The sequence below is a fragment of the Solanum dulcamara genome, chromosome 12, assembly GCF_947179165.1.
Source record: "Solanum dulcamara chromosome 12, daSolDulc1.2, whole genome shotgun sequence".
Taxonomy (NCBI): domain Eukaryota; kingdom Viridiplantae; phylum Streptophyta; class Magnoliopsida; order Solanales; family Solanaceae; genus Solanum; species Solanum dulcamara.
In genome coordinates, this window is record NC_077248.1 from 519,941 (window position 1) to 544,970 (window position 25,030).

The 25,030-nt window shown below is 32.3% G+C and overlaps 4 protein-coding genes across 7 annotated transcripts; 1 reads left to right on the forward strand and 3 right to left on the reverse strand.

Moving 5' to 3' along the window:
- Window positions 1–1,622: 1,622 nt before the first annotated feature.
- LOC129876978 (DNA (cytosine-5)-methyltransferase DRM1-like) lies at window positions 1,623–9,750 on the reverse strand. Of its 4 annotated transcripts, XM_055952451.1 has the most exons (12): window positions 9,652–9,750; window positions 9,466–9,519; window positions 8,506–8,638; window positions 5,890–5,953; window positions 5,463–5,609; window positions 5,253–5,352; window positions 5,126–5,169; window positions 4,449–4,601; window positions 3,663–3,789; window positions 3,271–3,362; window positions 2,408–3,136; window positions 1,623–2,217 (listed from the first exon to the last, which is right to left on the reverse strand). In XM_055952451.1, exons 4-12 carry the CDS (start codon window positions 5,890–5,892, stop codon window positions 1,783–1,785), a joined length of 1,830 nt encoding a protein of 609 aa, XP_055808426.1. In that variant the 5' UTR covers window positions 5,893–5,953; window positions 8,506–8,638; window positions 9,466–9,519; window positions 9,652–9,750; the 3' UTR covers window positions 1,623–1,782. The 4 variants fall into 4 exon arrangements, with proteins under 4 accessions (XP_055808426.1, XP_055808425.1, XP_055808428.1 ...); XM_055952450.1 differs by lacking the exon at window positions 8,506–8,638; XM_055952453.1 differs by lacking the exon at window positions 5,890–5,953.
- A 3,173-nt stretch (window positions 9,751–12,923) lies between these two features.
- Window positions 12,924–13,740, forward strand: LOC129877520 (3'-5' exonuclease-like). Its single transcript, XM_055953035.1, has one exon. It carries the CDS (start codon window positions 13,068–13,070, stop codon window positions 13,695–13,697), a length of 630 nt encoding a protein of 209 aa, XP_055809010.1. The 5' UTR covers window positions 12,924–13,067; the 3' UTR covers window positions 13,698–13,740.
- Window positions 13,741–14,322: 582 nt separating this feature from the next.
- On the reverse strand, window positions 14,323–16,332 carry LOC129876993 (cytochrome P450 98A3-like). Its single transcript, XM_055952469.1, has 4 exons — window positions 15,846–16,332; window positions 15,237–15,634; window positions 14,859–15,093; window positions 14,323–14,773 (listed from the first exon to the last, which is right to left on the reverse strand). The coding sequence occupies exons 1-4, from the start codon at window positions 16,330–16,332 to the stop codon at window positions 14,373–14,375; spliced, it is 1,521 nt and encodes a 506-aa protein (XP_055808444.1). The 3' UTR covers window positions 14,323–14,372.
- Window positions 16,333–20,178: 3,846 nt separating this feature from the next.
- LOC129876783 (cytochrome P450 98A2-like) lies at window positions 20,179–22,868 on the reverse strand. The gene is made up of 4 exons (XM_055952277.1): window positions 22,359–22,868; window positions 21,158–21,555; window positions 20,828–21,062; window positions 20,179–20,743 (listed from the first exon to the last, which is right to left on the reverse strand). The coding sequence occupies exons 1-4, from the start codon at window positions 22,843–22,845 to the stop codon at window positions 20,343–20,345; spliced, it is 1,521 nt and encodes a 506-aa protein (XP_055808252.1). The 5' UTR covers window positions 22,846–22,868; the 3' UTR covers window positions 20,179–20,342.
- Between the last annotated feature and the right edge of the window lie 2,162 nt (window positions 22,869–25,030).

Genomic DNA, 25,030 nt, shown 5'->3' on the forward strand with positions numbered 1-25,030 from the left:
TTCCTTCTCACGAGGTATCACAATCTTCTTTCCTTCGAGTTGTTTGATAGTGTCGTAGCTTATCCGGCTCACAGGATAGTGTCTAAGGAACTTAAGAAGACATTCCGAGCTCGAGAGTGCGGGGTGTAACATCCTTCCCCCCTTTTGAACATTCGTCCCCGAATGTTGAATAACATTTCCCTTAAGACTTCATACAAATTGTAGGGAGATTCCTTTCTACTGGAATAACATACATTTTCATCCAAGTAATTAATATACGAGTTCCAGGACTGGGGGTTATCTGTAGACATCGGGAATAGGTACGGACACCTATGTTTCATGTCCTCTTTAACTTTCCAGGTTATGGCTTCACGATTCTTATTCCACCACAGTACCTTGACGGAAGCTATGTCCTTAGTTCGCAACCCGTTTAATCTGCTGATCCCGGATGGAAATAGGTTGCCCCTCATAGGATAACTCCCTGTTACGTGGACCTCCTCCACGGGAAATATTCTGGGAGCGTCGTTTACATTCTTACGGAGCATTGATCTGTGAAAACTGAATGTATTGTTTCAAATCGGACGGTAGGTCCCACTCATAGGCAGCTTTATCTATTCTACAAATGCCCTGAGAAGGATCAATGTATCCCCTTCTTGCCGACTCTAGGCTTCTAATCGATAGCTTGTCCCGAATTAAGCTTTACTTCATCAATAATTTACTGGATCCCCTATGGGCCTATCCATTAATCGAAGGGCAAAATGTCATACTAAGATTCACCTGTGTTCCCAATCCTTACCGGAATGATCTCCAGCGATTGCAAAATCACAATAATTTCTATTAAATGACTCTTAAATGCCCAAATATATCGTGAAACTTGATGAGGGTTCTCCTATTTCTCCCCCAACTCATTACGGAGGATTTTATTAAGTTTTTTCAAAAAATCGACCGATGTCATATCTCCAAAATATTCATGGGCTAACACACATGAAAACTATGAAAATCACCTAATTCCTATTAAATGACTCCTTAATGCCTAAAAATGTCGTAAAACTTGGTGAGGCTTCAAGTACTATTTCCCCAACTCATTACGAAGGGTCCTATAAAGTTTTTTTAAAAAAAAATCGACTGAAGGTCATATCACCAAAATATACATTGGCTAACACATACAAAAAATTGAGAAAATCGTCTTATTCCTATAAAATGGCACCTAAATGCGCAAAAATATCGTGAAACTTGGTTAGGCTTCACGAATGCTCCCCCAACTCATCACGAAGGATCCTATCAAAAAAAATCGACCGAAATTCATGAATTTGAAGTTTAATGACCCTAAAATGCTAAAATAAACGACATTAGTCATGACGAACATATTTGAGTATTGATCACCAAGTCATTTCCGATGAATCTGCCTTATTTCAGGCGAATTGAAACTGTCAACCATATTTAGGAAAATCAACATGTACTAATACACAGAAAAAGTAATCCAATTCATGAGTTCAAATTTCATTACGTTGACCGTGAAACGCCAAATTAAATGAGGTTAGTCTTGTGAAAGTCCTAACCACGAACTCCAAGAAGGCGTCCACTTGGTAAACATAAGGAAGCACGTTGACCTTCCAAGCTTGTATAATAGAAAGGATGAAGTGGACCAGAAACAATCACATTACTTCCATCAACCACAAAAATTTCATACAATAAGATACCCCAGCACAATGCAGAATTGCAATGAGTATCTAGTTTGATTTCACCCTACAAAGAATAACCTTAGCCTTGGAAAGGTTAAGAAAAAGGAATAGGATATCTAAATCATCTATGTCTAGACATTAGGGACTTGACATCATCCAATATCCGAACATAATCAAAAAATAGAGAAGACTCTTTGCCTTCAAGCCCATCCCTGCTCACCCTGTTACTGCCTGCAAGGTTGTTACACGGGCTTCCACCTATCACTAAATCAAATCCTCCAATTGATTCTATTAACTTCTTCAAGCGATCTCTGCTCAGCAGCTGCACATCCTCAAAATGTATGAGATTCCCCCTCTGATTTGTTTGCTCCCACCAGCTTCTCACAATATTCCTGTTCACTTCGGACTTTTCAACTGAAACCACATTATTGAGTGGAACACCGAGACGGTAGAGAGCAACTTCAGCGCCACCAATGCCAGAGAAGAGTGATAAGACGTTGATTCCATTTGGAAACAAGTCTCTCAACACTGATAAGTGGTACGCCACTGTGTCAACCTAATACAAATATTGATACAAGCATCATGTTAAAAATTACTCTGACTAAGAAAAGAGATTGCGTCAATCAATCAAAGAGTCATTTCACTATATTCTGCAACCCCGAGTTAATGGGAAAAAGGTAAAGGGAGAAGAAGATAAGACTTGAATATATGCAGTGAAAAGCAAAAGAAAGAAGGTTTAGGCTAACCTGGAAAGAGTTACCAAGTGACTTGTATCGATCAGTCCTACTTATACCTCCTCCCCTAGTGTGATTCTTTGGAAACCCCAATAGCATTTCAACTTCATCAGGCTCCAAAGGGGCAACTTTGTTTCTCCCTACCCAGACCAAATTCCACTTCTTGCAATGATAAAGAACATACTTCTGTGTTTCCATAGGTGGCTCACCATCATACTTCTCCACAGCTTTCCTGATTTTATCAGTCAATCTTGCACTCCCAATGGCTGTTTGTAAACAGTTTAACTTTGTCCTAGTATCCCAAGATGGCCACCATCTCTTTGATAGGGGAAGTGCCTCGTGAATGGTCCGTGGGGGAAGTGGAAACAAAGGAAATCTGTTTTCAATCGGCAGATTATGAAGATATCCTCTTTTTCTTGCAGTAGCGGAAAAGTACTTTGAGTCAACAAACTCTGGCTCAATCTCATACAAATGCCTCTTAATGGTGTCCCACACACCCTTAGGAGCTAGGGCGACATTTTCATAATAGAAATAAGGCAGGCCAATGGTTTTCTCAGGAAGAATTCTTTGAACCATTATTGGAACTGATCCGGTAGGAACTCCAAATCCAATCATTGGTTTGGGTAATCGGATTGGCTCTTCACCATAAATCTCCCTTTGCTTTTTCCGTTTGCACAATTCATTGTACATCTTCCTCTTTTTGTATCCACCACAATCATTCAATATATCCTTCAGGTTTGGCTGTCACAATGGGAAGGAGGCTCAATTCTATAAAAAAATGATAATGCTAATTTGCAATTATAAATGCAAACAAAGTTGAATAATTTGTTAGTTCACAAGAGTCCATTTCAAAATACTGTGAGGGGAAAGTTAACCTTCACATCTTCTGGCAGATAGGGATCTTCCGTTCTTGACATTTGAGCAGCACAAATGAAATCTACCAATTCAGGGAGTGATGCTTTGGGACCTAGAAAGTTGTGAAGAGGATATTAATTACCTGGAAATGAATTTTAAAAAAAAAATAGGAGTTGCAATTCTAAAAAAGTATTCAGGAATGCTGCAGCATCAATAAGCAGATTTTGTTCGAAATACATTAATATCAGACTTCAACTTAGTAGAATCAACCCAGAACTTGCATGAATAAGATTTCTTTGGTCAGTGAAAGAACCTTGATATGATTAATACATATCAAAAGCCAAACTAAAAGTCAAATCAAATAATAGATTTAGAAATCATTAGTAATGTAGATGACAAATAATATACTTACCACATCTATCCATTGCTATGGAGGCCTCTTCCTTTGGATATCCCATATTTGCCAGGAATAATAACATCTTTTCTTTTTCAGACAAAGAACTGCCCTCGTCATTCAAGTAGCACTGCTTGACAGAATTCTATCAGACGTTTTAAAAGGACAAATGTTAGAAAAGCCTTACATATTGTGCCCAGAAAACTAATAACAGGATTCAGGAGCAGCAATATCTTGAATGCTAAAAAAGAAGTATTAGTTGATGCATACATCTATGGAGAAAAATGTCCTTTAAGCCCCCAAAATAATGAGCAGCTAAGAATAATATTGAACCAGTCGTCAACTTTCAGCACTACCTTTACATGTGACTATCTCTTCATTTGTAGAAATTATATCCAAACAAACCACTTCTCTGTCCCCACAAATCTCAAATCAAAAAAGGAAAAGAAGGAAATATCCTGTGTGTCCTCAAACTGGAAGAGCCTGACAACTGTCAAAGATAACTATTGAAAATCACAGATACCCTTAATTTTATTGGTAGTTCTGCACAAATTTGTAAAACTAAACCACCTCACATATTAGTCATAAAATCTAGTACGAGAAGAATCTATGGGTGTTCAAAGATAGTATACCACTGACGTCAAATAACATAAATAATGTGTTGCAGAGATTAAAAGAAGTGCTTGATTAGAAAAATGAATAAACATATTTATGAACAAAGAGAAACCACATTCACTATTTTCTATGTCACAGTTAGACATTGAAAAGGAAATGGAGAATGGTGTATGGCTGAGGATAACATACTATATAGTTGTCTGAGTCAGAAGACCAACTATCTTCCTCATAAACATCATCCAAAATGTTCTCATTGTATTCAGAAGCGCTTTCATCAGAATTAATGGAGGGTTCCAGCAGAGGGCTAACACTGGGCTGTTCTTCAGGAGAGTCATCAATGGCCTGTAAAAACAAAGATTATAATTTTTCTTTTTTTTCATTCTGTTCTTTTTGTGTAGATAGAGGGGTTTGCTAGTATTAGAGGTTATTACTTGAGCAAAAAATGAAAGGACGGAAGAAAATCATCATTACAATGGAGACAGATAAAACTCATGCATATTCTTAACACAAATCAAGCTTGCTATCAGAACTGTGCAGAGCAGATAAAGAACTATTGACATCATTGATCGCACAGTCAACACCTAGGAATCCAGCGTTCATATCTCACAATCTCTTACTGGGTACTAATAGGTGTCACCATCTCCATTTAAAACCTTGATTGATCTAGAATTAACTCTGAACAAGTAAACGTGCTTTCATTGCTAGACCATCTTAGGCAAGTGGTGGCATATATAGGCACCAATTAGAAGAGTAAGTGATTTCCAAAGGAGGGGTGGATTGAACAAGAATTTCTTCATTCTCTCAGACATCCTGTTACAAAATCTAAAATGAGCAGTTTGCAAAACAATGAGACAAACATTACGCACCTTGAATGTCAAAAGAGAATCCAGCACCAAATCTGAATTTTCTCCTGCGTCTCAAGTCAAATAACATAAATACCATAATTGAAAAATCAAAATTTTAGTTGTATAAAGACTTGTTAAATTCAAATACCGTTTTTCTCTATTGCTTTTGCAATAGATTCTTCAGGAAATCCCATCACTACAAACTGCTGAATGAACTTGGACTGGAAGGCAACTGATGACGAGCTCGCCTTCAGGTAAGAGAAGACCAAAACAGACCAAGTTGAGATGCAATGTTATGAACTCTCTTCTCCTTGACAAGAAATATCATTAGGCATTAATATAGAGTTGAAGCATTTACCTCCCCATCACAATAAACAACTTGCTGCCCAGTAGTTCTTAAATCCGTGCATGAAGAAAATACTGTATCCTGTATTTCTTGTATTTCCAGTTCATCTTCAGTATCCCAATCAATATCATCATTATCTTCTCCAGAAAGATTTTTGTCCTGCACAGAATAGAAACAAGACAAACAAACAAAGTATAGATGCTTTTCCTCCATTTATCAAAAGTATGATTAATGAGACCATATACTTTCTTTTCGGATATATAAGACCAGAAGTAAATCGGATAACTGCACTTTTCTAGAAAATCGTGATAGATGCTTTTCCTCCATTTATCAAAAGTATGATTAAAGAGACCATATATTTTCTTTTCTGATATATAAGACCAGAAGTAAATCGGATAACTGCACTTTACTAGACAATCGAGAAACGAGATAAATTTACCATTTCTCAAGGTAATCCTTAAAAAGAACTCCAAATTGTTCAGAAAGAAGAATAATTCAGCACCCTACATAACACAAGGAGGAAAACATAAAATACTGCCATTAAGTCTCCACATAGGCCGGAGCAATATCAAAGCAAAAGTTAGCCCCATCAAATCTCACACAGAAAACTCAAAAACAAAAGTTTTTCATGTCTTGATAGAAAGTTTTAGGCAACTCAAGCATGTGTCGGACCATGCCTAACTCCATTACAAAGCTGCTGCAGTGCTGGAACACGGGGGTTTATGCAAGAATTCTCAAGACTTGGAACACTATGCCTCAGGCCATTTGGTGGACCGTATGGCTTGAAAGAGACACCAGAATTTTTTAAGGCAATAGAAGAAACTTTGATATCCTTAAGCTACACTAAGCCAGTGTATCAGATGTATATTTTCTGCTCGCTTTTTGGTGCAAAATGATTGTTGTACAAGATGTAGATGCAATACTAGATACAGTAGAGAATTTGCATTTTCAATCATTACACCTGGTACACTGGCTTAGGGCAAGTTCTCATAGAATTTTTGATTACCTACCAAAAAAGAATAAGGACGATTGAAGGACTAATACTATGTCCTTTATGTTCTCTCTTGATAATCATCATGCTATAATCTGGATCCTAGGCCACATAATTTCAAAATATTTCATGACTATGCTTAACAATAAAACACTTTGAAAAGCCATCTTTAAGTTCATATTTGATTTCGGCTTAGGTTGCAACTCATCCAAATTTAAAATAAAGCCCTCATCAAACAGGTTTTGTTTGACATGGCAATAAGAGAAAAATATCTTATGTCTGGCGTGATCTCTTTTCAACTGATTCCTCTTTGGCACCAAACATCTAATACCTCCTACTTGCCTACGATTTCAACCTTAAATAAATGTGAAGACTTCTGATCTTTTTCCCAATAGGTTTCAATGATTATAGAGGAACCACACTGGTGGTTGGATAATACTCACATCAGTATAAACAAGTCTATAAAACAATTCAAAGGAGTTTTCAAAACAACTCCAAAAAATTGTCAAGCTTTCTCTATGCAAACATCTAATACCTCTTTGGCACCAACATTGGTGGTTGGATAATACTCACATCATTATAAACAAGTCTATAAAACAATTCGAAGGAGTTTTCAAAACAACTCCAAAAAATTGTCAAGCTTTCTCTATGCAAACATCTAATACCTCCTACTTGCCTACGATTTCAACCTTGAATAAATGTGAAGACTTCTGATCTTTTTCCCAATAGGTTTCAATGATTATAGAGGAACCACACTCTCATACATCAATATGGTAAAAGTTCTCCAAATATTACAAATATGATATTTCACCTTGAAGAACTTGAGGGAGTTGCAGGATTCTCATATATAGCTTAAACTACTCAGGAGAGGGGATAATTAATAACCTGAGATTTGGAAGAGAGGTCATAGTGAAACATGATCAAAGGGGATTTCCTAAGCCAACGATCACCTTCAACAACCACACAACAGAAGAATACAGAAAATTTATTAAGGCTGCCTCCTCGTTATTATCTTGAGAACTTAAGGGTATTATTTTTCATTTTCTACGCGTGTTCTCTACAATATTCTAGAGATACCAATAGTGCTGAGGAGTACTCGGATAATTTTACCAACACATGAAGATACCAATAGTGTAAACTTTTAACCTAGTCAAATGGAACTCTGCCACCACACAAAAAGGAGGAGATTTGGGTATCAAGAATCTAAAATAAAAAATAGCAGCAGCTTGATGAAATGGTTGTGGAGATTCAATATTGAAGACAATGTTTTGTGGAGGAAGTTTGTCACAATGAAGTACGATCAATGGATTTCAAAGATGGGTCCCCCATCGCATGGAGTGAGTGTTTGGAGAAACATTAGAGCACTTTGGCCATCCTTTTCTCAGAATACTGCAAGCAGAGTTGGCAATGGAAGAAAAGAATCTTCTGGCATGACAATTGGCTAGGACATTCACCTCTTAGAGATCTATTTCCCATCCTCTAAGATCTACACAGGATACCAAATTCACTTTAGCAGAAAGCAGGGAGGAAAATACCATAATAGTTGGAACATCTACTTCAGAAGAAATCCTTGATGACTTGGAAGTTATAAGTATTAAAGGTTTTTCTCAACCCTTTATCTTCACATTCTGGTTTGAACAACAGTAATGATCAGTTAATCTGGACAAGGCAGGGCGATGATTCATTGACAGTCAACTCACGCTACAAAATGCTCCACACATGTACTAATCAGCTTACTTTTGGCCCATGGAAGAGGATTTGGAAAAATAAGGCACCACAAAAGTCATGTGTTTTGTGTGGTTGGTCATCAAAGAAGCATGCTTGACTCAAGATAAACTATAAGAAGAGGGATACAACTAGTCAATAGATGCTACATGTGCGGAATAGAAGCAGATTAAGTTAATCATCTTTCTTACATTGCTCTATAAATACACAAATTTGGCAGGTATTCCTAAATTTAATGGAATCATAGTGGTCTATGCCAAAAACAGCTGCTGATTTTCTAATGCTGGAACTAGAAAGGGACTATTCAAGGCCTGAAGAAGACTTGAAAATCATACCTACCTGTATATGGTGATTCTACTGGTTTTTAAGATGGTGTCAGGACTAGGTATTAACTTGATAAAGAGCTGCATGTATCCCTTGAATGTACAGAATCTACATGAGTTTGTAGAAAATCTGGGTCAAGTTAGTACTCCTACGACCCAAATTTGGGAATGCCCCTGGTTAGTAGTTGCACATCACAAATGAATTGGTAGGAGGTAATTGAAAAAAGTGCAAGAAGAGAAATAGGTGATCAAGAAGTTGGATTAGATTAGAAGAAACTTTTTCATGGAAAGGCAACAATGAGAAAAGATCCAACTGATCAAGTGGAAAACAGTTATGCTAAAATCCAAATAAGTAACAAGGTGGAATACAATAACATCAACAACAACGACGACAACATACCCAATGTAATCCCACAAGTGGGGTCAAGTGATAGTGGAGTAAGAAATTCGAAGCTCCATAATCAGAGTTTAATTATGAAATGGTTATGGAGACACTTAAACAAAGCACAGATGCTTTGGAGAAAGTTGATTCAAGTAAAGTATAGGTCTTTTTGCTGTTTCGTTTTAACTTTTAACATATATCATTTCTTAAATCCATAACATATTAGTTGCAAAAACAACTCAAGAAATGCATAAGAATGTACACTAGGTGCCTTCCCCTTCTCCCTTCTTTGCAAAAAGGTACTTTTCTCATTTTTCCAAACAATACAAGAAATATGCAATTCATACAATACAAGTCTAAATCAAATGGCAGACACAACATTCAACAAGAACTTTAGTGCATTTTATTCCTCTCTAGAGTCAACTTCTGCAACTGGGGACTAGCTAGGTCACGTTTTTCGCCTATCAATTTTGAAATAAAAACTTCAATTGCACCCAATAAATTCCATGCAAACAAAAATGAGGTCTTTTCGATTTTCATTACTGATTACAAGTAAGAAAACACCACAAAAAAATTCAAAACCATATAACTTACCTGAAATTTTCCGGTGATCAAAGAGACAATCAACTTTGAGCTATATCAGATATCCTACATTACCCAAAACAACAAAACATTAAGAATTTGGGGCAAAAATCCGCCATTTCAGCTAATTCAAAAACCAAAAATTAAGTTTTTTTTTCTGTTTACAAAGTAAAACAAGAAAGTAGAAGATATACATACCGAGATGTTAGAGAAAATTGATGAAGAAAAGATTCTTGTGGGGGGTTTAAAGCAGAAGAAAGATTCCCATATTTGGAGTTTAACGCTTCAACACTTGACGAGAAGCCCCCCCCCCCCCCCCCGGTTTTGCTTTTACAGAGGAAACTTTTTCATTATTTAACAACTGTATCATTTTTCGTCCCTCAATTATTGATATATTCGATTCCGATCCTTGTGATATTTCTACTCGTAAGTAAATTTCATTTTAGACCTTTGAACTAAGATTTATTTCAATTAACCATCTAATTATATGATATAATATTATTGTTAGATATTTTAGATTTGAATTTTGAAACAAAATTTACAAATATTCTCAAGTATATATTATATTATTTAATATGTTTAAATATTTAATTAAATCAAATCATAATTCGACTGTTCAAATAAAATAGAATGAAAAGTTGAAAGAGTTGTCAATATATATTATGTTTAATATATTAAATGTTCAATTAATTGTACCTACGTTAAAAGAATTATTAATATATTCCGTCAAAAATATTTAATGTTCAATTTATTATATCTTTGTTCCTTTTAGGTAAGAAGTACGTTATATTTGTATAATTTTTAGAATTGTTTTACCACAAATATAAAATAATAATATCATTTATTATAATATATAGATAATTAAATAGTGAAACAATCAATAAATATAATAATTTTATGAATATTTATAAGAAAATTTTAGAATATACATTTTAATTAACTAAAGTGTTCATATAGTTAATCAGATATTATAAGGACCAAGATTAAAATCTAGAAATAATTGAGTGCTTAAAAGTTGTGAAAGAAAAAGATTTGTAGCAATATTCCATGCAAGACGTTGTAGGTATAACCTTTAATTAATTTATTTACTGGTCAAATACTGTTGCAATTCCCAAGAGAGACTGTCTAGTCAATGTATAATTAATTAAATGAAAAAGTGTTAATGAGTAAATTTAGGAAGATTTTGGAGTTGCTGTATGTAACTACCTCCGGTCCTTTTTATTGGTTACTTTATGTAACTCCTTTTTTATTATTATTTATCAAATTTTGATTTGATACACTTATTAAAAAAATACTCTCTTCATTTCATATTAAGTGAATTTGTGAGGCAATGCACACATATTAAAAAAAATATTCAATGATATAATTTGAACTATACTTTCCATTATCGCTTTTTGTAAAATTATAAATATAACTTTGTAAGTAGTGTGATTTATCTCCTAGAAAATATAAAACTTCAATAAATGAAAGGGCAAATATGAAAAAAAAAATCAAACACCTATCTTGAACTTTGAACAATTTAATTATTTTGAACAATAAAAAATCTCTTAAAAATTCACTTAATATGAAATTGAGAGAGTAATAATTAGTATAGTGAGTTTACCATTTCACCTCTATTAATTGATAGAGTTTTAAACATATTTACTCACTATATTATTTTAAAAATATTAACTCAATGTTAATAAATTGAGGGTATCAATTATCATGATAGGAAGAAAACAATTGTCTTTTCTTGATTTGTCAAAATTAGCAAGTAAAAAAGAAAATTAAATTAGAAAATATTTGACAAATAAATAGGAACGTAGGGAGTAAAATTTTGAGGTAAATTTAAAGATAAATAAGTGGGTTTTTTTTTTATTTTGATGAAAAGTGGAGAATTAAATTCTTATTTCATAATTTAGAGGTGGCAATACATGATTAAGCAGTTGAAAAACGTGACACTTGTTCAACATGCATAACACGTGTTGATGCACAACAAAGACACATGTCATACATTCATGAATGGTTTTTGCATGGCCAACACTTATCCCACACATATGAATGAGGTTTGCATATGTTACATCAAGCGCTTAGACAGATGAAAAAACTAATTAATGATGATCAATATAAAGACTATGCGTCATTGGAATTTTGGATGAGTAACGTTATTCAAGCGTCGATGAGTGCAGCATTGGCCAATGTTGAAGAACTCACTTGCAGTACCCTTGACGGATACAAAATGTACATTTGTGACAATTTTTAAGGAAAAGATTATCAACGCCCTAACTTTGGTTAACAATTTTGCTAATATGATTCATCAACAACGTACTGAACTATAAATAGTAGAATGGGTTGTTGTTAGATTTTTTACAAGGTTTTTTTTCTTCCTTTGTACAAGTTTAGGTTGCATTAGTACTTGAAAACTAGTGAAAAGAGTTGTTATCGATGTTAAATCTTAGTTCACAGGTTATCTGTTACAATAAGTAAATAAACTGGATAGTAAAAGAATCTTGATCCCAAAAAAAGTAAAAGAAAAAAAAAATCCATTTTTTATACTCCCATCGCCTCTTTTTAGTTGTCATTATAAGGTTTTGTACAATTCTTAAAAAAATATTAATTAAGAGCATTATTTGACTAATATACTTCTTGTTAATTCTTTAATCTTTATCTATTTACGTGTCTCTTAATTCTAGAATAATTAATGGCAAAGTTGAAAAAGATAAATAATACTCCCTCTATTCCATATTAGTTGAATTTCTAAGGTAATGCACACATATTAAGAAAACATTCAAGGACAAAATTTGAACCATATTTTCCTCTATTACCCCTTTGTTTAATCAGCATCATAAAGATGATTAAATGTGAAATCATAAATACAATTACTCCTATATTGGAATATACCTTTGTAAGTAGTGTAGTTTACTCATAGAAAATTACAAAATTTCATTAATGGAAAAGGTAAATATGAAAAAAGTTTCAAACATTTTTCTTGAACTTTGAACAATTCAACTATTTTGAACAATGACAAAAGCTCTAGAAATTCAGTTAATATGAAACAGAGGAGTTTCTATTTTGCTAGCTAGTTCTATTTTAATTTGTTTATTTGACTTCAACTTTTACCAATATGAATTTAAGTTTTATGCAAAATGGGTTACGGAAATATTTAGCACCATTATTTATGTATTACAATAATTACAAGTAAATCTCGATGAAAATTTATAAGTTAGATTGTTAGATAACCAATTAAAATTTTAGTGACGAGATAACTCTTTTGAATATAGGGAAAGAGGTCCTTCATATATTAGGACTTGTTCTCATGTCCTAGATAAGTTTGGTTTCTCAACATGATAAGGATATATAGCTTGTATTTGTATTTGATTATAATAATAAGTTTGATTTGTGGCCAAAAAATATTGGAGAATATTTAATTTTAAGGATAATTCTTCAACTATAATGTAATAAGTTTGATTAATTATACGAAACCATGTAACTTTGCACCTACTTTTATGGGAAGTTGTATGCTTAATTAACTTGTTATGGGAAAGGAAAGCTTTTGATACAAGTTATAACTTCCTTCTCCCCTTTTAAATTCACATTAGAATTAGGGTTTTGCTATTGAAATTCCATTGACAGGGATGGCATTCCCCATTGAAGTTCATGACGATCGTTATCAACTCTACGATGTGTACTTTCATAGTGACCAAATCCTAACGACGGTGACTTCCGATCCTGACGTAGTAACGAATTGGATCAATGGAATCGAATATATCCATAGACGACGTCTCAATCGCCTTATAGTCGGTCTTGATGTAGAATGGAGGCCCAATTTCAACAGATACCAAAAATTCCCTGTTGCAACTCTCCAGCTTTGCGTTGGTCGTCGTTGCCTTATCTTTCAACTAATTTATTGCAGATATATACCCGATGCCTTAACGGATTTTTTATTGAATCCATGTTATGTTTTTGTTGGAGTGGGAGTTGCCAACGATGCTGAGAAATTGGAGGAGGATTATGAGTTATACGTTCAGAATACGGTTGATTTGAGGCCATTAGCGGCTAATGTTTATAATTCAAGTAATTTAAGGAATGCTGGGTTGAAGACGCTATGCCAAGTTGTTTTAGGTAGAGAGATGGAAAAGCAGCGCCATATTACTATGGGAAGGTGGGATAATGAGTGGCTCGATACGGATCAAGTGCAGTATGCTTGTGTTGATGCTTTTGTTTCTTTTGAGATTGGCAAGTGTCTAAATGCTTCGGGGTATTAATCTTCTTAGTTTTTGATTATGAATTGATTAGACTATTTTTCAATTTGTGCGTGTTTTTGATATGTTATTGTTTTCTGTTTTCTAATTTGGTTCTTTTATTAAATTTCATTTTTATTTATTTATATGATAATAATCTTTTGAACTAAGCAAATATCAATTAGCGTATTGTTTAATTAGATTTAATGTGAATAACAATAGGCCTCTTATTAGCAATATTTGTATTTATCATCATCCCCGAATTGAATCTTTGACCAACTCAAGTGTGGATACTTATTATGACTTCTCATTGTAGCATAGATTTTGAGTTTATGAGCTATTACATTGATTTCAAATTAATTAATATAATAATAAATACGTTTAAGGCCTATATAAACCTTCCAATATTAGTACTATTTCTTGCAATTTTACTCTTATATGGGACGTTATTAACTGAAGGAATATTCTGAAAGGAAACAATGTCTTGAAGCTAGTTAGATTATTGTCCAAAATATATTGTAAATGTGCATATGAAATTTCTCTAGCACTTTGAAATAAATATAATGGATATATTTTATTTTAGAAAGATGTTACAACTTCATACGACGTGTGAAAGTAAAGTAATCTAGGGAGATTGATAGAAGTCCAGAATGATTCGACTTAGTAGTTAAAAAAATTAAATAAACGAATTTTACATGTTCATTGAACATGTGTGTACAAGTGTAGAGGTAACCTAGGAGTAGGAATAACTTGTAATGGAGTTTGCATGTACGTCACTGTGCCAGGACTCTCCATCATATCAACATCTTCAACGTTAACACCAGAAGGCAATGACCAAACAAAATGGTGCAACAAATGGGCTAACATAGATGTGACCAAATTAATTGCAAGGTTCATTCCTGGACATATACGTCTACCAGAACCAAATGGTAATAACCTATAGTCACGTCCCTTCATATCAACATCCTCTTCCATAAATCTTTCTGGCCAAAATTGCAAAGGCTCTTTCCAGATTTTTGGATCACGACCTAAGGCCCAAACATTAACATGTACAATTGAACCTTTAGGAATGTTATAACCACCCACTTTGGCATTATTACCTGCAATGATGGATAAAGCATGTAAGCAACAGGTTTAACTAAATTTAACATTTTGACATGTAGATTATATTTATCATAAACTTACCAGCCATATGAGGCAACATTAGAGGAGTTGGAGGGTGCAATCTTAAAGATTCTTTGACTACATGTCGTAGATAGGAGAGTTTGAAAATATCTGTTTCGTTTATGATCCGCTCCGACCCGATAATCTGATCTAGCTCCTCTTGAACCTTTTGTTGAACTCTTGGATTCTTTACAAGTTCGGCCATAGCCCATTCAACAGTAATGGCTACTGTGTCCATCCCTGCTGTTATCATATCCTACAGAAATTATAATTGACAAGAATTAGTCATGATATGATTTTGCAATATTGTCGGTGTAAATATTTTTTTTACGCTGTTAGTGTATAAAAGTTAAAACTATATATTAAAATAAAGCAATTAAAAAAAATTAGTGTACTAACCCAAAGGAGGCCAATTACAGTATCATCACTAAGATCATACTCCTTTTGAAGAGTAAGCAAAGCATCAACAAAGTGTTGTTTGGTTTCCCCAGTTTTTTTTCTAGCAATTGTGTGCTCTTCCATTATAATTCTTGTAAATTTATCCAAACGTCTATCTTGTGCCTCAAGAGCTTCATTGTCATCTTTAAATACCCAACGTAGCCATGGTACAAATTCTCCCAAATTTAATTTTCCTCCAATTTTTATCCCATTTGTTACAATAGCTTTGAGCTCTTCACCTTGTTTATCAACTTCACCTTGTGAGTTCATAAATCTTTTTCCAAATGTTAGCCTTGTTATATTGTTGAAAGCTACTGATCCCAAGTAGCCCCTTAGCATCAAGGTTTTACTAACATTGCCTGAACACATATATACAAAGACAGATTCAATAATTAAACTCTAGAAGAATAAGTCAAAATTATCGCTCACTTAAACTAAAATAACTGATGAATGTATAATATATGTATAGTATGCGCATACAACAGACATATTCAGACCATGACTGAAGGTGTTCCGAGGTGGATAGACGTAAAAAAAAAATTACTCGTAAAAGTAAAAAAGGAAACTTACAAGGCTTATTAGAATCTCTGAAAATGTTGTGAACCATGGCAGTAACTTCATCTTCTCTAATGGGCCTAAGAGCTTCAAGTCTCTTTGGAGTAAAAAGTTCAAGATTACAAAGCTTCCTTACTTTCACATAATGAGGCCCATAATCAGCCCATATCAAATCCATCCCATATTTACTCACATTATCAAGTGGCTTTGTTCTAAACCTATTGGCCAAATTTTGGTCATTATCTTTAAGAACTTCTTCAGCAAGTTCCGCATTATTCACCACCACGTTTAGCTGTGTCCCAAGGTAAAAAGAAAAGATAGGCCCATAAATTTGGGCCCATTCAGCAAAGCACCGGAACATCACTGGCGTTATATTGAAGAGGTTTCCGATGACCGGCCATGGATACGGTCCCGGCGGAAGCTTGGCCGTGAGCCGGTGGTAGAGTTTGTAACATAAAAAGATGAGAAATACAGATAGGGAAAGTACCAAAGGAAAAGCCATTATGGGAAATTAATGTTGTGTGTGTGATAAAATAAGGCAAGCTAAGGCCCCCATAAATACTATTTTTTTTATTTCCATAAAGAAGAAAAAGTCGTACTTTATTAGCATATTCTCATTAGTTTGACATTAAGATATATACACGCTTTGTGTAAACGAAATTTATAGTACACTTCAGAATTTTCATTATAAAAATATAATAAGAATAAAAAAGTAAATATATGATAAAATCAAAAAGATTCCAATAATATATATATATATATATATATATATAAAATTTTAATATTATATATATAATATAATTTTTTCTAAGAAAGTTCAAATGAACCTTTTGCGATCAACAACAACAACATATTCAGTGGAATCCTATAAGTTGATTTTGAAGAAGATAGAGTGTACGCAGATTTTACCACTAGGGGATGAGCTATCCTTGTCTGAGGGGTGTCAAGCGACATCCCTTCGCCGTAAAATTATATTGTATATATAGGTCAAAATTTGGTTTAATAAATATATATACAAGTATTGACAACCCTTAACACAAGTTAAATGTTAGTGTAGTGATTAAGGAGTTAGAAAAATTATTTTAGATTGTATGTTCTACCTCTACTAGCCGATAGAGATGCTGCTTTTGAAAAAACCTCTACTTAAATATAGTAAATCCAAATACTAAAAATAAAAAAATATACCAATTAACAAGAAAAACGGTGCAAATTGTACGAGAAATGAACATTGACACAAAATACTGAAACCCTTTGCAGTCCAACTAATTAATTGAGAGCAACTTGTAAAAAATAGTTGAGAAAAGTGTATTCTATATTTGACTTATCGCATTATTTAGTTGATTCATAAATTCAGTTTACAAATTATACGTAGTAAGTTATAACTTGCGGCATGACTAACTTGATTCTTCAAATTATGATTTGACACTAATAATTAATTAATATGCCTTGTTCCCACTTCCCTGCAGATCCAATAAGCTGAGAAAAGAAACACTTTTTAAAAATAAAAAAAAAACACATATTATACAATGTTTTTATAATTTTAGTATTTGCTATGTCTATTTTTACTTATTTAGTTTGAAAAAATCAAGAGATAATTTAATATTTTATATCTATTTTCCCTTATTATTAAGCCTATTCATTTTTCAATGCATTTTTCAGAATATTGAATTTATTATATTCAAAGAGTGATATAGTAAAATCTTTATTTTATTAATTACTTCTTAAGACGGTGTACCAATTTAAACACGGACAAATAAAAATGGACAGAAAAAATAGTGTTAAAAACATCATATATAATAAATGTTATTTTCCAGGTAGATTACAATATATATAATTTACATAGATATACTAGATTAAGAAAATATGTACCATTTATAGCAATAATATTTTTTTTATTGGACACTTATAATACATTTATAATACAATTTTAATTCATATTACCAAAATAATTTATAAAGCACATATAATACAAGTTTTATTATGGATAATACATTTATCACACAATTTAATATACTAATAATACATTGTGTCAATTTCTTACCAAACATGCATAATATATTTTAAAACACTTATAATACATTTATATTGTATGCATAATTCACTTTTAATACATAGCAAATTTATTATAGTATTGCTATGTATTACTATAGATGATAACAAATAAAAAATATTATTAAAAACAATAATTATTTATTAAATAAGTGCTCACCTAATTAATTTTTCCTATGTAAATTCTAGTCATACGCAGTGGCGGAGTGTCAGGGGTTCATCCGAACCCCCTTCGGCAAAAAATTATACTATTTATACATGATTAAAATATTTTTTTATGTATAAATAGTAGATGTCGAACCCCCTTCGGCTAGTTTGTGTATCTACTTTTTTAAATTTTGAACCCCTTTATTAAAAATCCTGGTTCCATACGCACTCTTGTTTTGAACGACTGAGTATTTTCAATTGGCTAAAGCTAATTACAGCTTACCAATTAATGCAAACATTATTGTTTTGAATTCAAGAAAGAAACATTCAACTGAATTTTACGTGAATTTGCATTAACATTTTAGTCGAAATATTCAAATGAAATTTATGCGATTTGCAATAAACTTTTTAGTCGAAATATTCAAGAGAGTTGCAGTATATTGATCATTACCATTTACCACCGTAAAAATAATCGACATGTGATGAAATTTAAAGCGGGTACCATGTAAGTTTTGAACATATCCTTGCCATTGCGCTACAAGCCTTCATTGGTTGAAAATGTGTTCAAAATGCTATATATATCAGTATAAAGTAAGATTTGACCTTTATAAATAATGTAATTTTTCGACGAGTAATGTCCAGCTGGACACCCTGACACCACCATAGTTTCGCCCCTAGATACAAACGATATGGTTCATTTATCGAATTATAATGTAAGAGATTTTTGAATGGAAGAGAAAGTATTGTTGTAGTACTCATATTAAGAGTACGCTCTTTGGACATTTTTTGAAAGTATTTTTAGCTTTCAAACTAGATATGTCACCTTGAAATAAGCATGACATAACAAAATTATGGCTTTGTTTGAAAGAAAAAAAAAACGTCAAACTTTTGAATGGTCAATATACAGTCTAATTTGATTAATGCATGTGAACAAAGCTATCTCAATTAGCTCAGGGCGTCTCCGACCTTACTATTAATGGTAAAAAAAAGTATATAAACTTCACCGATAAAAATCATCTTACAGTTTTCATATTTTTAAGTTTTTTTTCCCTCTTTAATTAGGCCCGCTAATATGTACAGTTTTCCTGATCTAATATGATGAGAGACTATTCCTCCTAGAACAAAAAGATCAAAACCTTCCACGTTACATGTTGAATTTACAAATTGTACTTTTTTCGTTAGTCCATAAGGATCGGACATTTATATTTCAAGACCATACAAGTATGTTATATGAAATTGCACAAAAATCAAAGCAGGTCATTCTCGAGAGAAATAAATGAATATCAACGATTTTGACAAATCCAGAGAGGATTTTCATGTACGTTCATCATCACAATAAAATTAGACCCACTACGAGAGAAAGTATTTTCTATTAAAATATTTTTCTATTTTCAAGACATGAATACTATTTTTTAAATCATGTTATCACTCTTTCATGGTGCTTCTTTCAATTTATATAACGGCTTATATAGTAGTAAAAATCTGTGTGTGATATGTAGACGGTCAAGTTTGTATGACATAAATTTCATTTTTATGATGAAAAACTTATTACAATGGTCGAGTGCGTGCAGTAAGCTTGTTTGTGCATGTCTCCTTAATAAGCAGTTTAAAAATAATTTTGATTTAAATTGCTCATTAGGATTGCTATATTTGGGTTTAAAAGTGACAATATTTTTGAATTGTTACTGTTTTTGTCTTCTTAGGTTCTTGCATTGATTTCATACGAAATTTAATATTTATTGTTAGACACTTTAATTTATAGATTATAATTTTTTCATTATGCATGGAGACTTAGGGAACTCCTCATTATAGCATAGTCAAAGACGAATTTAAAATTTGAAATTTATGAATTATTACGATAATTTTAAATTAATATATAATAATAAATATATTTAGGGACTATATTTTCCTTCAAAATATGTAGTACTATTTCTTGCATTTTTTTCCCATCATGTGGAACACCAAAACAGGCTAAACTTGAGGTGCATTCAAAAAAGAAAAAAACAGTCTTGAAGTTCAGTTAGATTGTTGTCTAAAATTAAAAAAATACATTGAAGACATCCATTTTGATAATATTTTCTCGAGTACTTTTAATAAAAATAATGCATACATTTTATTTCAACAAGATGTTACAACTTCATCAGACATAAAAGTAAAGTAACTATTGGCTAAAAACATAAGTAATGCAAGAATAATAGACGTTACATACTATATATCATTCTGACTTATGATCTAGGGGGATTGATAGAAGTGTAGAATGATTCAACATGTGTGTAGTAATTAAGAAAAATGGTTGAATAAAATGATTTTACATGTTCATTCGACATGTGTGTACAAGTGTAGAGGTAACCTAGGAGTAGGAATAATTTGTAATGGAGTTTGCATGTACGTCACTGTTCCAGGACTCTCCATCATATCAACATCTTCAACGTTAACACCAGAAGGCAATGACCAAACAAAATGGTGCAACAAATGGGCTAACATAGATGTGACCAAATTAACTGCAAGGTTCATTCCTGGACATATACGTCTACCAGAACCAAATGGTAATAATCTATAGTCATGTCCCTTCATGTCAACATCCTCTTCCATAAATCTTTCTGGCCAAAATTGCAAAGGCTCTTTCCAGATTTTTGGATCACGACCTAACGCCCAAACATTAACATGTACGATTGAACCTTTAGGAATGTTATAACCACCCACTTTGGCATTATTACCTGCAATGACAGATAAGGCATATAAGCAGCAGGTTTAACTAAACTTAACATTTGACATGTAGATTATATTTATCATAAACTTACCGGCCATGTGAGGCAACATTAGGGGAGTTGGAGGGTGCAACCTTAGTGATTCTTTGACTACATGATGTAGATAAGAGAGTTTGGAGATATCAGTTTCGTTTATGATTCGATTCGATCCGATAACCTGATCTAGCTCCTCTTGAATTTTTTGTTGAACTCTTGGATTCTTTACTAGTTCTGCCATAGCCCATTCAACTGTTATGGCTATTGTATCCATCCCTGCTTGTACCATATCCTACACAAATTATTAATATAAAAATTAAAAAAAGATATTTTTTATGATGTCAGTGTATAAAAAGTAAACTCTATTAATTAGTGTACGATACTTACCCAAAAAAGACTAATAATAGTGTCATCACTAAGATCATACTCCTTTTGAAGGGTAAGCAAAGCATCAACAAAGTGATGTTTGGTTTCCCCCGTTTTTTCTCTGGCAATTGTGTGTTCTTCCATTATAATTCTGGTAAATTTCTCTAAACGCCTATTTTGTGCCTCAAGTGCTTCATTGTCATCTTTAAATACCCAACGTAACCATGGTACAAATTCTCCCAAATTAGGTTTTCCTGAAATTCTAATCCCATCTGTTACAATGGCTTTGAGCTCTTCACCTTGCTCATCAACTTCACCTTGGGAGTTTATAAATCTCTTCCCAAATGCTAGCCTTGTTATGTTGTTGAATGATACTAATCCCAAGTAGCCCCTTAGCATCGTAGATTTACTAATATTGCCTGCACCCATACATACACACAGACAAATTCAAAATTTAAACTTATATGTTATGTGCATAACATTGTATATTCAGTATATAATTTAGATATAAACCCTAGCTAGTATCATAAAATATTAACTAAAGTATGATGATCAAATAATTAATTGCTTGGACTATTATATTTATTATATTATTGTATTGCTTCTCTTTTGGATTAGTTACCAAAAAATATATTATTATTTTTTAAAACCGTATGGCATGGGGTTCAATTCTATCTCTTATTGACTGGAATAAAGAAAAGACTTTCCCGTTGAACAACATTTAATTTAATAAAATACTTCAAACGAAATTCCATATATATAATCATTTTGATTTAATTAAAGACCTTTCATCAAGGTTTTGAATATTATTTGACTGAAGAAATGACAATGATTGATGCTCTCCTATCATTTTCGTCTACAATCAGTTCATTCTTAACCAATTAACTGCGTTAAAAGAAAAGAAAAAAGATAATCTAAAACTATCCCTTTTTTTAATGGCCAAACTACATATATAATTGAAGTTAAGTCATTTTTATTTGAACTTTAGATCCATATAGTTGAAGTTCATGCACAATATGTTGAACCTAAATTCAATCATTTTTATTTGAACCTCATGTACATATAGTTGAGGTTCAGTCATAAATGCTTAAATTTCATTCATTTGTAATTTTAGATATTTTTATCAAGCCTAACTTATCCCGATGTAAGTAAACATTTAAATAATCTTAAAAAGTGGATACATATTAAATAGCGATGCACATGTTAAATAAAACTAACATACCAGGCATAGTGGTATCCTTGAAAATATTTTCAACCATGGCAGTAACTTCATCTTCTCTTATTGGCCTCAGAGCTTCAAGTCTCTTTGGAGTAAAAAGTTCAAGATTACAAAGCTTTCTTACTTTCACATAATGAGGCCCATAATCGGCCCAAATCAAATCCATCCCATTTTTACTCACACTATCAAGAGGCTTTGTTCTAAACCTATTAGCCAAATTTTGATCATTATCTTTAAGAACTTCTTTAGCAAGTTCCGCATTATTCACTACCACATTAAGTTGTGATCCAAGGTAAAAAGAAAAAATGGGTCCATAAATTTGGGCCCATTCGGCAAAACACCGAAACCTGACAGGTGTTATGTCGAAGAGGTTCCCGACGATCGGCCACGCCCAAGGTCCTGGTGGAAGCTTGGCCGTGAGCCGGTGGTAGAGTTTGTAACATAAAAAGATGAGAAATATAGATAGGGAGAGTACTAAAGGGAAAGCCATTATGGGAAATTAATGTTGTGTGTGTGTGATGAAATAAGGCAACCTAAGGCCCCTTTAAATACTATTTTTCATTCCCTCAAAGAAGAATAAGTCATACTTAAATATATTCAAATTCATTTCGTGTGTGTGTGGTGGTGGTGGGGGGTGGGGGGGTGGGGGGGGATTTCACTATCAATTCTCATTATCTATTATAGCAAGATAAAGGAGTCTTACATGTAAATATTATTTAGAAGACCCGATAATATATATATATATATATATATATATATATATATATATATATAAAAAAAACTTATAAATATTACTTAAATTCAATTAATTTAAAATTATAGAGCCCGTAATGATATCATAATACAGATGTGATCAGATCATATTCATATGGTTGTCAACTTGTGATTAATGATCAAGGTCAGGAATTAAGATTTTCATTAACGAAATTTAAAACAAATAAAAGAAGAAGTTAAAGAAATTCAACGTCTATTATATATACATAAAAAAAAAAAAAAATCTTATATGTATATACAATATAGTGTTTTAATGAAGAGAATTAAGATAAATCCCTTGTACTTTTAGCTCCGCTAGTCGTGAATTTGTGATCAACTTGTAAAGAGGAAAAAACTCTTTGTTGATTATTCCATATTGACCTTAAGGATTGCCTTAGTTCGTTGATTGGTAAATCAGTTGACAATTAATACGTAGTAACTTACAACTTGCGGCATGACCATCTTAATTATTCAAATTTTTATTTGGCAGTAATAATAATGTCTCTCTATCCACATTAATGGGAACTCTTTCTTCTGAAATTTTAATTATAATTCATGGAGTAATTAAAAATATCTAAAAGCACTACTATAATAATGCATAATATCTATATAAAAATATCACGCTAGTTTGATCTGCCTTGTTCCCACTTTCTTGTATATGAAATTAAACATAAGCTGAGAAAAAAACAATTATTATATATACACTATTTTTATAATTTAAAATAGTGTTAAAATAAACATCATAAATAATAAATGATATTTTGTAGCTACATTAATTACAATAGATTCAAATTCTAGTCAAACCACTTGTATTGAACGACTGTGTATTTTGGAATATTCTGAAGCTAAATTAAGGCCTAGCAATTAATGCAAAATATATTTGTTGAATTCAAGAAAGAAACATTCAACTGAAATTTACGTGAATTTGCAACAAATTTTTGGTCGAAATAATCTAGAGAGTTGCAATAGATTGATTACCATCGTAAAAATAATTGCCATGCATTAAAATTAGAGCAACCATTAAACAGTCCTACTTCGGATAAAAACAGGAACGAGTGATCTACTTATAAAAACTTGAACTATCCTCCATTTATGAATTAATTTTTTGGATTTAGTTAGACTCATTCTGTTGAGCCTAAATAAAGAGTTTACACAGAAAATATATATAATTCATTTATCGAATTATGAGATAACTAACTTTAAGTTGAGGAGAAACTATTGTTGTAATACTCATATTAAGGCATTTTTTGAAAGCATATTAAGCTTTCAAACTAGATATGTCACCTTGAAATAAGCATGACATAACAAAATTTGAATTATGGCTTTGTATGAAAAAAAGAAAAAAAGTGTCAAATATATATAATTTAATTAATGTGAACAAGACTATCTTAGCTCATAGCTCGCGTCCTTTCTATTAATAGTAAAAATAAATTCCTTCTATTTAAAAGAATAATATAATAATTTTATACAAACTTTTCCTATAAAATTGATCTTAAAGTTTTCACATTTTTCTTTTTCCCTTTTTTTTTTTTTGGGGGGGGGGAGTGTGTTGTCATGACTTTGACTATTGTACTCGTGACTATCGAATGTAAAATTCCTTACTATAGTGATATCAGTTGCCCATGACCCATGGTTTTTTTCTTATTTGAAAATGTTTCCACGTAAAAATTTTATTGTCATTTTTTTTATTTATTTCCACTATTTTAATCATATATATTTTTGTGTTAGTCCGTATTTTTCTAGGAGGGATAGTTTATGAGGATTGCCGATTATACTAAATTTGATCTCTAGTGTTAGACATTCAAATTCCATTTTTTTATTTTTATATAATAATCTTTGCATTATGCATGCATATTGTAATTGACAAATTGTTTAAATATGGCTAAACGTGAATAATGATACGCTCTTATTAGCAATATATA

What these genes read in the sequence shown, in the direction of transcription:
- LOC129877520 (XM_055953035.1), top strand. Translation starts at nt 13,068, where the DNA reads ATGGCATTCCCCATTGAAGTTCATGACGATCGTTATCAACTCTACGAT.
- LOC129876993 (XM_055952469.1), bottom strand. Translation starts at nt 16,332, where the DNA reads ATGGCTTTTCCTTTGGTACTTTCCCTATCTGTATTTCTCATCTTTTTA. An exon ending in CAGAGATTCTAATAAGCCTT is followed by an intron (nt 15,635 to 15,845) that starts GTAAGTTTCCTT and finishes ATATGTGTTCAG; the next exon opens with GCAATGTTAGTAAAACCTTG. An exon ending in CTGTAATTGGCCTCCTTTGG is followed by an intron (nt 15,094 to 15,236) that starts GTTAGTACACTA and finishes TAATTTCTGTAG; the next exon opens with GATATGATAACAGCAGGGAT.
- LOC129876978 (XM_055952450.1), bottom strand. An exon ending in AAAAGCAATAGAGAAAAACG is followed by an intron (nt 5,170 to 5,252) that starts GTATTTGAATTT and finishes CTTGAGACGCAG; the next exon opens with GAGAAAATTCAGATTTGGTG. An exon ending in CTGACTCAGACAACTATATA is followed by an intron (nt 3,790 to 4,448) that starts GTATGTTATCCT and finishes AACGTCTGATAG; the next exon opens with AATTCTGTCAAGCAGTGCTA.
- LOC129876783 (XM_055952277.1), bottom strand. Translation starts at nt 22,845, where the DNA reads ATGGCTTTCCCTTTAGTACTCTCCCTATCTATATTTCTCATCTTTTTA. An exon ending in CAAGGATACCACTATGCCTG is followed by an intron (nt 21,556 to 22,358) that starts GTATGTTAGTTT and finishes GTATGGGTGCAG; the next exon opens with GCAATATTAGTAAATCTACG. An exon ending in CTATTATTAGTCTTTTTTGG is followed by an intron (nt 21,063 to 21,157) that starts GTAAGTATCGTA and finishes TAATTTGTGTAG; the next exon opens with GATATGGTACAAGCAGGGAT.